The sequence below is a fragment of the Solanum verrucosum genome, unplaced genomic scaffold, assembly GCF_900185275.1.
Source record: "Solanum verrucosum unplaced genomic scaffold, falcon-dt-bn FXZP01000306.1, whole genome shotgun sequence".
NCBI lineage: Eukaryota > Viridiplantae > Streptophyta > Magnoliopsida > Solanales > Solanaceae > Solanum > Solanum verrucosum.
The window spans coordinates 2,176,512-2,189,658 of NW_026020398.1; the positions used below are offsets into that span (position 1 = coordinate 2,176,512).

General features: G+C 32.3%; 3 protein-coding genes across 3 annotated transcripts; 2 read left to right on the forward strand and 1 right to left on the reverse strand.

Moving 5' to 3' along the window:
* Window positions 1–2,686: 2,686 nt before the first annotated feature.
* LOC125839683 (uncharacterized) lies at window positions 2,687–3,057 on the forward strand. Its single transcript, XM_049518675.1, has one exon. It carries the CDS (start codon window positions 2,703–2,705, stop codon window positions 3,048–3,050), a length of 348 nt encoding a protein of 115 aa, XP_049374632.1. The 5' UTR covers window positions 2,687–2,702; the 3' UTR covers window positions 3,051–3,057.
* A 5,543-nt stretch (window positions 3,058–8,600) lies between these two features.
* On the forward strand, window positions 8,601–10,030 carry LOC125839675 (uncharacterized). The gene is made up of 3 exons (XM_049518670.1): window positions 8,601–9,297; window positions 9,382–9,531; window positions 9,635–10,030. The coding sequence occupies exons 1-3, from the start codon at window positions 8,653–8,655 to the stop codon at window positions 9,917–9,919; spliced, it is 1,080 nt and encodes a 359-aa protein (XP_049374627.1). The 5' UTR covers window positions 8,601–8,652; the 3' UTR covers window positions 9,920–10,030.
* A 136-nt stretch (window positions 10,031–10,166) lies between these two features.
* On the reverse strand, window positions 10,167–12,490 carry LOC125839673 (pentatricopeptide repeat-containing protein At4g14820). Its single transcript, XM_049518667.1, has 2 exons — window positions 11,910–12,490; window positions 10,167–11,766 (listed from the first exon to the last, which is right to left on the reverse strand). The coding sequence occupies exons 1-2, from the start codon at window positions 12,488–12,490 to the stop codon at window positions 10,182–10,184; spliced, it is 2,166 nt and encodes a 721-aa protein (XP_049374624.1). The 3' UTR covers window positions 10,167–10,181.
* Window positions 12,491–13,147: the final 657 nt, after the last annotated feature.

Consider the following 13,147-nt stretch of genomic DNA (forward strand, 5'->3'; position numbering starts at 1 on the left):
CCTAGAAGCATGTATAACCACTAATAAGTTTGTTGATACAATTATCTAATAAAAATAATAATTAGAATTACCTGATGAAAAATAGAATCATGAGTTTTTCACCTAGCACATGGGGTTGTTGGAGCTTTGTTCCTAAATTTATACTACCATTTTATTGAGACCCTAGAATTTGAAGAGGTGCAACATTTAATATCTTTTAATAAATATTAATTAGTGTGAAGGAGAAGGAGATTGAAATCAGTTTTTCTGGAGAAAAAAATGGTGCAACACTAAATGTTTACTATTTAATACTAATATAACATCAATACCTATTAATAAATATAAATGTTAATTATAGGGAAGGAGAAAGAGTTTTTTTTTTTTCGCTAGAAACTTTTGGGCAACATTAATGGTTAGTTATTGGTTTTTTTTTTTAGCAACTTTCACATATAGCAAACATAAAAATCATATTTGTATCTTATAGCTATAGTTTGCATAATTACGCTCCATAGCAAATTTTTTGTTTGCTATGGAATTATTAATATGTATATTTCAGGATTCATTCGAAGCTATATACAATTTTATTTTCTAAATAAATTTAATAAAAGACTGTAAATTCTGTTAAAAAAAGGAAGACAATCACTAAACTCACGCAAAAAGATCTCTTTCCTTCTACGACTTCTTCATCAGTAGTGACTCCATTGTAACTGAGTACACGTTTACCTAGAAATTTAACACCTTGAAAAATAATACATATACAGTTTTACTCAAATATACATATATACATAACTATGACATGCTGTGTATAAATATGACACAAATACAGTTAGTGAATTGTATAAAATAAGATTTAATTCAATTTATCCTATACAAGTTTTATAAATAAGATAATACATTATATGACACATTTCAATTGTATAATCATTTATATTGTATATATAGTGAGATTATTGTACTTCTATTAATGGAGAAAGCTTGTATATTAAATCTAATGGCTAAAAAAATACAGATATGTATAAATAAACATATAAAAAAGTACATATAGTCATTTTGTATAACACTAATTTTATCTGAATATAACATAAACATGTTTTATGTGGATATTATATATTATACAAAACATTTCAATTGTATAATTGTTTAATATTGTATATATGGTAAAATTGTTATAATAACTACCGCTATTTATACAATAAGTTTGTATAAACAAACAAATATAGGGCAAAAATTTACAGAGACTAATATATAAGTGAAAAATCTGTATGGATTATGATTTCATATAAAAGATAAAGAAATAAGAGAAAAATTGGAAAAAAAAAATTGATTTAGAGGTTTTGGCGGTACCTGAAATTTTTGAAATCCTGTAGTAGTGAAGATTTGAAATTTAAACTAATTTTGTGGAGAGAATTTAGGAGAAATTGAAGGGTATAGGAGATAGGAAAGAGATGTGAATTGTATAAAGGAAATGACTTCCGTTTTTTTTTTAATTTGTGGGACCCGTCAGTAACAAGATATGCGAAACTGTAGCTACTCAAAGAAAATAAATTAAACAGTAGCTATATTATTTATTTTCAATTAATAGTTTGTCATTATGCACAATTTTTCCTCTTTTTTTTTCAAAAGTTAATGGCGAGCAACTGATTACTAAAGCATAAATGTTAGTTTTATGTTTTTTCTTTAACGAGGAAATAATTAAATATAAAGCCATAATATTTTATGTATTTTAAAATGAGGAAAAATTCCAAAAAATTAAAAAAAAGAGAAATAGGATTTGAGGCCTTAGAGAGCGCCACATCATTGTTTTTATGTTTCAGCTTTATATATATATATATATATATATATATATATATATATATATATGATATGATTTCTTCGGGCCCATTTTATATGAGTTAATATGACTTGACACGAAATTTAAAAGACAAAAAATATTTTTTGAAACTTGTGGTTTAATAAGTTACAGATATTTGTATAGATATAAATCATTTTATTAAAGGTAAAATAGACATTTTGAAATTAAATTGTTACTAAGTATAGAAATATGTCATTCATTTTTTTTGGGATTGGGGTAGAAGGAGTAGTAAAACTCCGTTTATTCACCGATTGTGAATTTGTGATACAATACAAAAATGATCTTTAACGACAATAACTTAATTATCACTAGATATGTTTCTTAGAGGCAATTAACACTTTTTACAAATGTCGCTAAATCTTATAACGACATTGATTTCTATGACACAATTAGTTAATACTAGTAAAAAAATTAGCACTCTTAGTTAATGTGCATATTTATTATCGCTAAAAATTGTTTTTGTTGTATTCTTCTATCTTTGTACATAGGTTTTGTTCAACCTATTGGAATGAAAAAAAACTTCTATTAGGAGTGTCACCTCTAGAAATGAACCTTGTAATGCATAATTAATTCAAATTTAATCAGACTCTAATAATACGATCGAGCGGAAAAAGAAAATCACAAGGAAAGTGGACCCTCTCCTAGACCAAGTTGTCTAATTTTCCATTTGCCAGTGGTCCCTCATAACATGGAGCAATTTATGCCACTTTTCCCCACTATAAATTTCTCACTTCCTCCCTTCCCAATTTCCCACTCTTTTTTCCTCTCTTTTCCCCTCAAAATACCTATAAAAAAACAAAACCAAAAGGGAAAATTCTCGCCTCAAAAAAAAAAAAAAAAACACTGAACTTTTTTTGTGTGATTTTTTTCAATGGACATAGAGTTAGCAAAGTGTGAATGTTGTGGACTAAAAGAAGATTGTACACAAGACTACATTAGTCAAGTTAAAGAAAATTTTGATGGAAAATGGCTATGTGGACTTTGTTCAGAAGCAGTTAGAGATGAAGTTAACAGAGGAAAACAACAATTTCTTTGTATGGAAGATGCTGTTAAAGCACATATGTCATTTTGTAGAAAATATAAATCAAATCCAGCAATTAAAGTAGCTGATGGAATGAGACAAATGTTAAGAAGAAGGTCTGATTTAACATCATCATCATCAAATTCATCTAATTCCAAGAAGTATTCAAGATCAACAAGTTCTATCTCCTATTATTAATTACGTTTGTTTCAATCTCAAACAAGTTGGAATCGACTATATGAATGACCTGGGAAAAAAAGGGTAACTTCAACTTTTGGTGGAAATAAAAAGGTCTAACAACAAGTTTTTTTTTTTTTTTTTTTGTCTCATGGAGAAATCTTTTCTTGATTTCCAATTTTCCATCTTGTCTTGTATAGAGGATGTTTGTTTTTTTCAATCTACTAGTGAAGATAATTTTTTTGTTTTGTTATATGGTTATGTTCTACTTATTACTTTTCCTCAACCATCACTATGAGATTTTCAACTAACAATAATAATTACGTCTCATATACGAATAAATTAAAATTGGCTATATTAATCTTGACTTTTTATTTAAACTCATTTTATATCATTAGAATTGATATCCAATGGAAAGAAAATATATGTTTTTTTCTCCATTTTCTTCCTACAATAATGGAGTTTTTTTAATCAAGCTTGACAAAATTTTCTCCCTCTTTTTTGATAAAAGTAGGAAAAAAAGTTGATTTTATTTTCTTCATTGAGTTGAATAAAAAATTTTCTCCCTCTTTTTCTTGTATTAGGACTTATCTCAAACTCTTTTTACCTTTAATTTTTTTTTTGGTGCATTAAAAAATATTTAATAGAATAGTATATCAAACTCGTTTATAAGCTACATTAATAAAATCTGCCATGAGAAAAAACTTCATATTCTTGATCGACTAGTCCTATATTAGATAATAATGATCATTCTGAAAGGTCAAAAAAATTATAAATTTCATCTTTAAAGCCAGAAGCTTATTTTTTGAACTCCTAATTTTTTTAAATTTATTTTTTACCTTTTTATTTTTTAATTGATTGATTTTTGAAAAGCACTCAAACAACTAGGAAGATCCCAATGCAGATATGTTCATAATTTTAATATTTAAGGTCAACTTCCCACTAAACATAAAGATTATTATAGGAATCATTTCATATGCTTCAATAACTTTATGTCTAAGATGCATTCATTAAAAAAGTTCAAAACCTTTTTAACACAAATATTTCTGTTTCATACTTAGAGAAGTTTAAATTATTTTGATTAAACACTTATATTTTTTAAATCAATTATGATTAAACACTTAATTGTCTGATCCAGCAGATTATATTAAGCTAAATTTGTTGACCTATTATTAATTCAAGTTTTTAATTTATATTAAGGATGATTCATCACAATGCCCTGTGCATGTAAATAAAGTAGAATTAGTTCACCAACTATTTTAACAATTAAAGGAAATGGTTTATACAACTCAACTAACACATGACTTGATTTCATTAACATTTTTTAACACTTTTTTATTATCGGGGATTGTTGAAATTAAAGAGAATAGTGAAAATTGAACACATAATTTACTTATTGTGCGAAAGATTTTTGCAGATACAACTGAACTCACTACTAAAATTATGTGAATTTTTTACGGATATTCATATTGAGTCATCATGTTTTCTATAATCCATTATTCGAGGGATTCAATTGAAAATTTGCGTTATATTATGTGAAGGTAAGATTATTTGGTGGTCAATTAATACATGATTTGATTTTTGATGATTTAGGAAAATATAATTAAGTTGATAGCTTTTATGATTTTTCTTGTTTTTAATAATGGCATGCACATTTTAAATTGCCCCATGATCATGGAGCTAATTCCTATGGTGAAAGTATTGAAAGCAAAAATATGACAAAAAAAGAAAAAAAAATCAGCCATTTTTTTAAAGCTATTTCAATAGGTTTATGAGGTGTCAAAATAATACACCTTAGAGTGTAGACTATTGGCATCTTAAATTCCAAGTAATCTCACTCCAGTCAAGCCAAGATTAATGGAATTGGATAATTTCCATTCTACTTAATATTTTGTACATATATTCTGGCAGAGCCATAATTTAGCAAGGGGTGTCAATCACAATATAGTTGTTCTTATCGAGGATATGATCTTAGATAGAAAATTGTTGAGGATACAAATTAGGGTAAAATGATAGTTGGTAGCATTGGATTGTCTTGTATCAGTCCTTACTAGTATATAGATATAGTATTACTCATGTAGTTTCTTATCCTTTGGTTATTATTTGTTGTTTCTTTTACTTTAACTATCATATTATTTTGTTGTAGTTACTGTCTTGTTACAATGTTTTGTTCTTGTTACTATGTGTTATTTGTTGTATATTTGGTTACTTCTTTTTCTGGGTTGCTTTAGACTATTTTTCTCCTTGAGCTGATGGTCTATTGAAAATAGTATCTCTACTTCTGAGATATAGATAAAAACAATGTATATTCTACCTTCTCTAAATTTCACTTTGTGAGATTAAACTCAATATATATATGTTATTGTTGTTGTTGTCGTCGTCATTCAACGTCTCTTTGTAAATTATTAATAATATTTTTTTTTTGTGAAAATCAATATATTTTGATACAATGTGCCAACAATGCTTTAAAACAATATATAAATTTAAAACAGTAACCAAAACCTGAAATTACCCTACTAAACCTAAACTCACTTATAAAAGACCGGACCGATTCTTTAGGTATTGTTTAAAAGGTTTAGACTAAAGTCATTGCGCTCCTATCACCTGTTGACAAAGTAGACTGATGAAAATCCTCCAATTATGACCTACCGCTATGGTGTGGGTCATCAAAGGTTGTTACGAATGTTATTCCATCCATGACTAACTCGAAATAGTTTGATAGTGTTTCAAAAAAATCTTATGTACATCGTTGTATAAACCATATATAGAGCATGATGGTACACTACATATGGAGCATAAAATCACCACAAAATTTGCAAAATTTAAATTAAGATTGGACATCCATTATTGTTGTGATGATACAGTAGGTGTTCATTCGATTCAACACCCGATCAATCAAATCTATCCTTCATTTCGATTGAGAGGCCTCTAATAACCAAGTCCAAGTTTAAAGGGTATATTGTTGTGCCATGAATCTTAAAAAACAATCTCATCTTATGGTCATGCGCTTCTTCAAATTAGAAAACAAAATAATATATATAAAAAAAACTTCACTCTGAAAAATTAATAGACAAGCAGAATCTATGACAACTTAATATTTAGATTTAGTGGCCCCTAATAATAAGCTCTTTTTTGTGGAGGACTTGATGTATGGTCCCAATTGTTAATTTTTTTGTTCCTCAAGTACAAAGCAAGATAAATTGATATACCTAAATGTTAAAAGTCAAATAAAAAAATGAAGCATGGGGACTGAACATATCTTTTGAAAATTTATCACATGACATCATTTGTGTTTAATAATATTATAGGCTTTCACTTCAACACGTCTTATAGATCGCCTAGACGTTCATTATAGTCCATCTCCCATTAATAAGTGTGTACCCTCAAGACATCGACCATACGCTAATGCATAGATTTTCTCACACGAAAATCTACAATAAATTTCATTATTGATTAGTATTGACACAATGTATAGAAAAATAAGTCCCACGTGATAAATCATAGTGAAGAGTGGCGTACAATTAATTTTGAACTAATAACTAGTCCATCAATTGAGGTGTTTTTGTATTGTCCACTAATTTAAATTGGAGAAATTCTTGATTAGGTATATATATGCTAGGATTTGATGTAATCAAGTCATTTGGGTTCCTAAATATAGGAAAGGCAAACTGTAGGTGGGGGCCTAATATGCCAAATGGTAGTTGTTTGGTATGTTGTTAATTATATGCTTTAATTAGATGCAAAGATTGATTGATTATCTTTTAATAGGCTAAATCATTGTCTCAAGAAAAGAATATTGTTTATAAATTAATACAATTTGGTAAAAGTCATAAACCAAAAGGGAGTTATATAATCCAAGTTTTGGATATCTGGAAACCAATTAGACAAACATCTCAAACTATATATTTGTTTACTTTTACGTATTAACAAGGCGGTCACAACTCACATATTTAAACTATAGAAACAATCTTTTGCAATAATGCAGGATTATGTATAATAAACCCTTATGGCCTGATCCTTTCCTGACCAATGTGCATAGGGGAGCTTAGTGCAGTCCTATTGGCATGAGAATACTCCTATTTATGATGCATCATTCCCATAAGATATGGTAGATAAATAGGAGTTAGTCATAAGAAAACACATGCATTTTATTATTTATAAATAACTAATAATATTTGAGACAAGAATTTCCATAAAATCACATGATGGCCAGTCGAATTGCAGTCTTTTGATCACCAAATTTAAAGTGGTCGGAGTTGATTTTAACTGTCACTTTAGCTAAAAAATACCATCCCAAAATGTTACTTTAGATTTCACGATTAAAATTAACGATCATTTTATAATGTGTGAAAAAAGCTAAATCGATAGTTAAAAAGGGACGGAGAGTACTATATATTCAAATGCAAGGTTCAAAATCCACCATCCTCTTTGTTTTTCTTCCAAATATTCATGGCCACCCAATCATAAAAATATAATACAAATATTTAATGAAAGAAATAATAAAAATAAAAAGAATAAAGAATGCTATACATTGGAGACCATTTTGATTTTTAGTTTCATCCACATTGGACTCCATTCACCATCTAGATGAAAGACCAATGGTGGATGGTAGAAAGTTATAGAATATATATCCAATATTCACAAGTCACAACATTTTTAGATGCATCTTGAGGAAAAAATGGAGGCAGCTCAGCAATCATGTTATTTTACTTAAATAGGTTTGGAAAAAAAATGAATCTCATGTCTAACTCAATTTCAAAATCGACTATGCATGCAAGATTATATCATGAGTCTATTGTTTCCATTCAACAAAAGATATGAGATTCAACACTCCCTCTCCCCCATACGCCCAAAACTCCGATATCATGATAAAAAAAATGAACTTTGCACTTATATAAAGCCACTTGAAATTCTTAGACGGAAGTTAGAGGCCACAGGGAGTCTCGAAACAAAAATCTTAAGTGAAAAGTTTTATTATTAGAAAGTTTTGATATAATTGTTTATGGCCTAATTTGGAATGATTATTTCTCTCAATATATAAGGAGTTAGAGAACCTGTTACATATCAAACGCATGTCTAAGAGTCTAGTTTCCAACGCATTAAATTATTCGTCAATTCGACATCAGGGTGAAGAGTTATGATCGTTTTACCACAAATTATCCTAACAAATTGGTCATGGATTTGAGTGGAGTTTGACCAGCTTTAAAAAGAACTTCTGGACTTCAAGAAGGATAATTTTCTTAAAGCAAAGACATCTAGCCGTCATTGAAGCCCATAAACGAAGTGGGATTCCCATCAAGCAGGTACAGATATTGTTTATATATGGTTAATTATTACTATTATTTTTGATTATTTTTATGGACAAGATAATACGTTGCTAATTAAGTGAAATGGGAGGAGCCGGATCCAACATCTTAAATCTTATACAATCAATGTATATAATTTTTTAAATCTTTACCAAATAAATGACATGATATGTAAGGGGTAAATGTGTCATTACCACATCCCCAAATATTCTTCATAGGATATGACCGTTGCATTCAAATTTCAAACCCCATTTATCCTCTTCCCTTAAACAACAAAGAAACCCCAGATTTTGGGTATTTTCATAGCTCAAAATACCATGAAATCAACACAAGTTTCAACTCCAAATTCCTCCGTGAAATCATCGTCGACCACCACCGTCATGGATTCCGAGACGAAAGACAGCTACTATTTCCCGGGATGTCGAAAAGATACCAATTGCAGTTGCGAAATTTGTATAGCCAGTTTCAATGCAACTCTCGATCTGATGACTAACAGCATGCACAAGAGTTCAATCACAAAACTTTCAGCGGCTAGAGCTCTTCAATTTCCAAGAATCCCCATTTCTTACACCCCATCGAGGACTTTTTCGACCCCCAAATCGAGTAGCAACAGTTCTGCTTCTTCGTCCATGTCCCCTCCGCTCAATTCCACTGCTAGAGGGAGCTTTCATGAGAAGGTGAAGAGGAGGAAGAGAGGATTTGGTTTTGGGGTTTTCTTGATGAGATTGATTTTTGGATTGGGTGTTGTTTTAGGGTTGGAATTTGGGTTTTCTTCGGTGGTTTCTGGGTTCTTGCAGCCTCAATTGTCGCAACAAATTGTTAAGAATTTGAGTGAAAAATCATGGGGTTTGAAGGATTTTGATGAAAGATTGATGTTCTTTAAGAAGGAGCTTGAAGGTCTGATTGATGACGAAGAAATATCGAGTTGCAGCCGTCTGAATTCTACTTGGAAAATCAACCAGGTATAGATTTCATTAATGCTATGCATATTTTTGCTACATGTCTGGGGATACCAATATTAAGTAGATTTTTCGACTGATTTATAGGATGGTTTGCTTCTGAATTCGCGATGTACATTGTACAAGTCCAATTCAGAAGAGTTGAGTATATGGGGATGGCCTTTACAAACAGCTGGTTTGCTCACAGCTGGATTTTCTGCGCGATCATATACCATATTATCAGGAAGACTCACTGAGGTAACATAATTTCGACAGTGTTCTTTTTCTGTCCTCTCATTTCTTTCGAGTTTACTTCATCAAGTTAAGGTTTTGTTGCTGTTTTCATCTTCATTTTGAACAGTGGTCCAATGGTGAGATTGGTTACTTGATTAGAAAGTCGAATAGTTCATGGACTCAACAAAAATGGAGTGCTTCTGCTGTGCAAATGGACCCGAATACATGGATGTTAGAGTACAGTCAAAGTCCTTTAACTGAAAATGGAAAATTGGTTTCAGCTGTGTTGGAGTTTTTAAAGTTCAGGCTGGGAAGAGAAGTTCAAAAGTTGAAACAAGAGTTCTGGCTGTCGTCTTCTTTCACGAGCCAGCAGAGTGATTTCACAATAGAGAGGCTCCAGATTCCAACCTAAATAGAACTTATGAGATAAAGCATTCTCATCCCTCATGAGAGCTCCCGGTTTAAGCTCTATATGTTTGTTCTTCTGTGAACGTTGAGAATTCAATATTAGCATCTTTTGGTACTACGTTGTTCTACGTTTCAACTGTAAATACTATATCCCCTGTAGTCAGAAATGTTCTGCCTGCACTTATTCGATGAAATTGAATGCTAAAGAGAAACGAGGACATATGATACAATGTAACATACGGTTGATTCTGTTTCACAAATTGCTGTCACCAGTAGTCTTTACAAGAACAAGAGCCGCCTCTGTAATGGTGAAATCTAGTTCTATCTCTTACAACAATTTCTCTCTCAAACACTTTAGATGCCAACTTCATAAAGTTATGGCAATCCTCACAGATCCTTAAGTTCTTAATTATATGGATTGGTGATCCCCTATTACTACTTTTCAGTAATCCGTAACAAAGAGCCAGCTTCTCACTGTGCAAAAGAACCACATCCTTCTTCTCGTCCTCATCTACATCAATTAAAACAACACTGGTGTTTGGGGCATAACCGACCTGCATCAACTTGCAAACCACTTCATCTAGCTTTGCGTAGATGTCATCAGCATGTTTATGACTCTTATCAGCCGTTAAAAATTCGTGTATCTCATGGTCCATTTCAATCTTACTGTGTCCCCGTTCCTTCAGTATGCCTTTGTGTTTCATAAGTTGTCTCACCTCCCCAACATTTTCCCATCTTTTTCCTTTTGCATAAAAGTTTGATAAGAAGACATAAGCCCCATCATGTTCAGGATCTAACTCGAGGAGCCTTTTAGCTGCAAATTCTCCTAGTTCAAACTCACCATGGATCCGACAAGCAGCCATTAGTGAACCCCAAATGACAACATTTGGTGCCATAGGCATAGTCTCTACCAGCTCTAGGGCTTCTCTGAGACGATTTGCTCGGCCATAAAGGTCCACCATGCAACCATAGTGTTCAAGTTTAGGTGTGATATTGTACTCATTCATCATTGATGAGAAGATATGTTGTCCCTCGTCAACTAGTCCAGCATGGCTACAAGCATATAGAACAGCCACAAACGTAATCCAATTGGGCTCTTTCATTTGCCGAAAAAGCATCAAGGCCTGATCAGCCTCTCCATGAATGGCATACGCGCTAATCATACTAGTCCACGAAATAACATTTTTCCTTCGCATTCGACCAAAAACTCCTCTTGCTCCGTCTAGATACCCACATTTGGCATACATATCAATTAGGGCATTATTTACAGGCAAAGCTTCTCGAAATCTATACTTATCAACAATCATATGGATTCTTTTTGCTTGATCCAATGCACCGAGATTAGCACAGGCTGAGATAACACTTAACATAGTTACTTGGTCAGGCTTCACTCCAGATGCCTGCATTTCGTCAAGTAACTTCAGACCTTCTTGTGGTTGGTCACTCTCTGCATAGCCAGATATCATTGCACTCCAACAAACCAAGTCCTTATTTGTTATTTGATCAAAAATAGAGCGTGCAGCTTCAACTTGCCCAGCCTTTGAATACCCTGAAATCATGGCAGTCGATACCACCAAATTCTTTTGTGACAGTTTGTCATACAAACTCTGAGCGAAATCCATGCAGCCACAACCTGAATACATGCTGATAAGAGAACTTTGCAGACGAGAATCAGCAATGATATTATTCTCTGATATTAACTCATGAATCACTTTCCCAATGGCTAAGTTTCCAGTTTTACCACAAGCAGATAGAATGGTTGTGAAAACTCTCGAGTCGGGTTCCACATTAGAGCTCCTCATCTCTTCCAACAGCACCAATACATCATCAAAAAGGCCATTCTGACAGTAACTGTGAAACACATAGCAAAAAGGTCAGCAAGCTATAAATAAGAAACTTAATAGACATCTTTGAAAATTCATCAACTAAAAATGATTCAACAACAGCAACAAAATTCTTCAACTTTTGTAGTAATTGAATGGATAACAGCATACCCATCAATCATTATATCCCAAGCGACAATATCTCTTTCAGACATTTTATCAAACACCAACCGCGCATCTTGAATATGCCCACAATTAGCATACATCCCAAGCAGAGCAGTCTGAATAAACGGGTCAGAATCAAACCCAAGCTTACAACCCAATCCATGAATCTCCATCCCTTCACGCAATGCAAAAGCCCTCGACGCAGCTTTCAGCAATGGCGGGAAGCTAAACCTGTCAACTTCCAACCCATTTCTTCTACCATTCTCCAAAAACAATAACGCATTATGGGGTTCCTTAGAACGTGAAAGTTCACGAAATAGCTTGTTGATGAGATGGGTTCGTGGGTTTTGCAAAGTGGAGAAGACAGAAAGCGAATAGTGAAGGCTTGAAGGTAAAGGAATTGAAGAAAGAATGAGGTTGAAAAGGAGAGAATCGGAATCAGAATCGGACAAGTTTTGACGGAGGATTTGGGTGTGGACTTGTTTGAGCTGAGGGAGAGAAGTGGCTTTGGAGATGGAGGTAGATAGGTGCAGGTGGGTGGTGGGTGGGGTGGTGAAGGGGGTGATGGGGTGGGTCATTATAGCCATGGCATGTGGTGGGGAAGAAGAGCAAAGGAGCTTGGGAAGCTCTACAATGGAGACTTTGGAGTGTTTGATATACTGATTTTCATTGGAGGGAATGTGGGCTCTGCATTTTGGAAAAAATATTCTTGTGAATTTAAAAAATGATTTTCTTGAGGGGAATGTCTAACCTCTATGTTTTGCATAAGTAGAAGTAATGTATGCGTATATTCATACTTTTCTAGATTTCAGTTGTGACGGAATATAATGAGTATATATATATGTTGGATGTGTCAAATGTATCCATGATGATACAAAATATAGTTTTTATAGAGTTGAATATCTTTTCAATTCAAGAAATGCTAAAACTATTTATAGATGGAAGGAGAACTTAGGATAAAGAGAAACTCGCAAGTACTATATTTGAGTCCCAAAACTAAAAGATGTGACTTTAGAAATAGATTTAGAAAACAATAATCTCCTATATATAGTTTTTTTTTCGACCGTGGTCATTTTGTCCATGATCCATTGGATAGTCGATGGAAGACCCATTTGAAGCACGGTCTTTCCTTTTATGTCCATGTTGATACGAATGCAAAGAACCCGACCAAACTTCCTCAACCATAATTGAAGATATTGGGTCTAAAGAAGTCGTTCAAATTTGTTATCGATTATGTATCAATA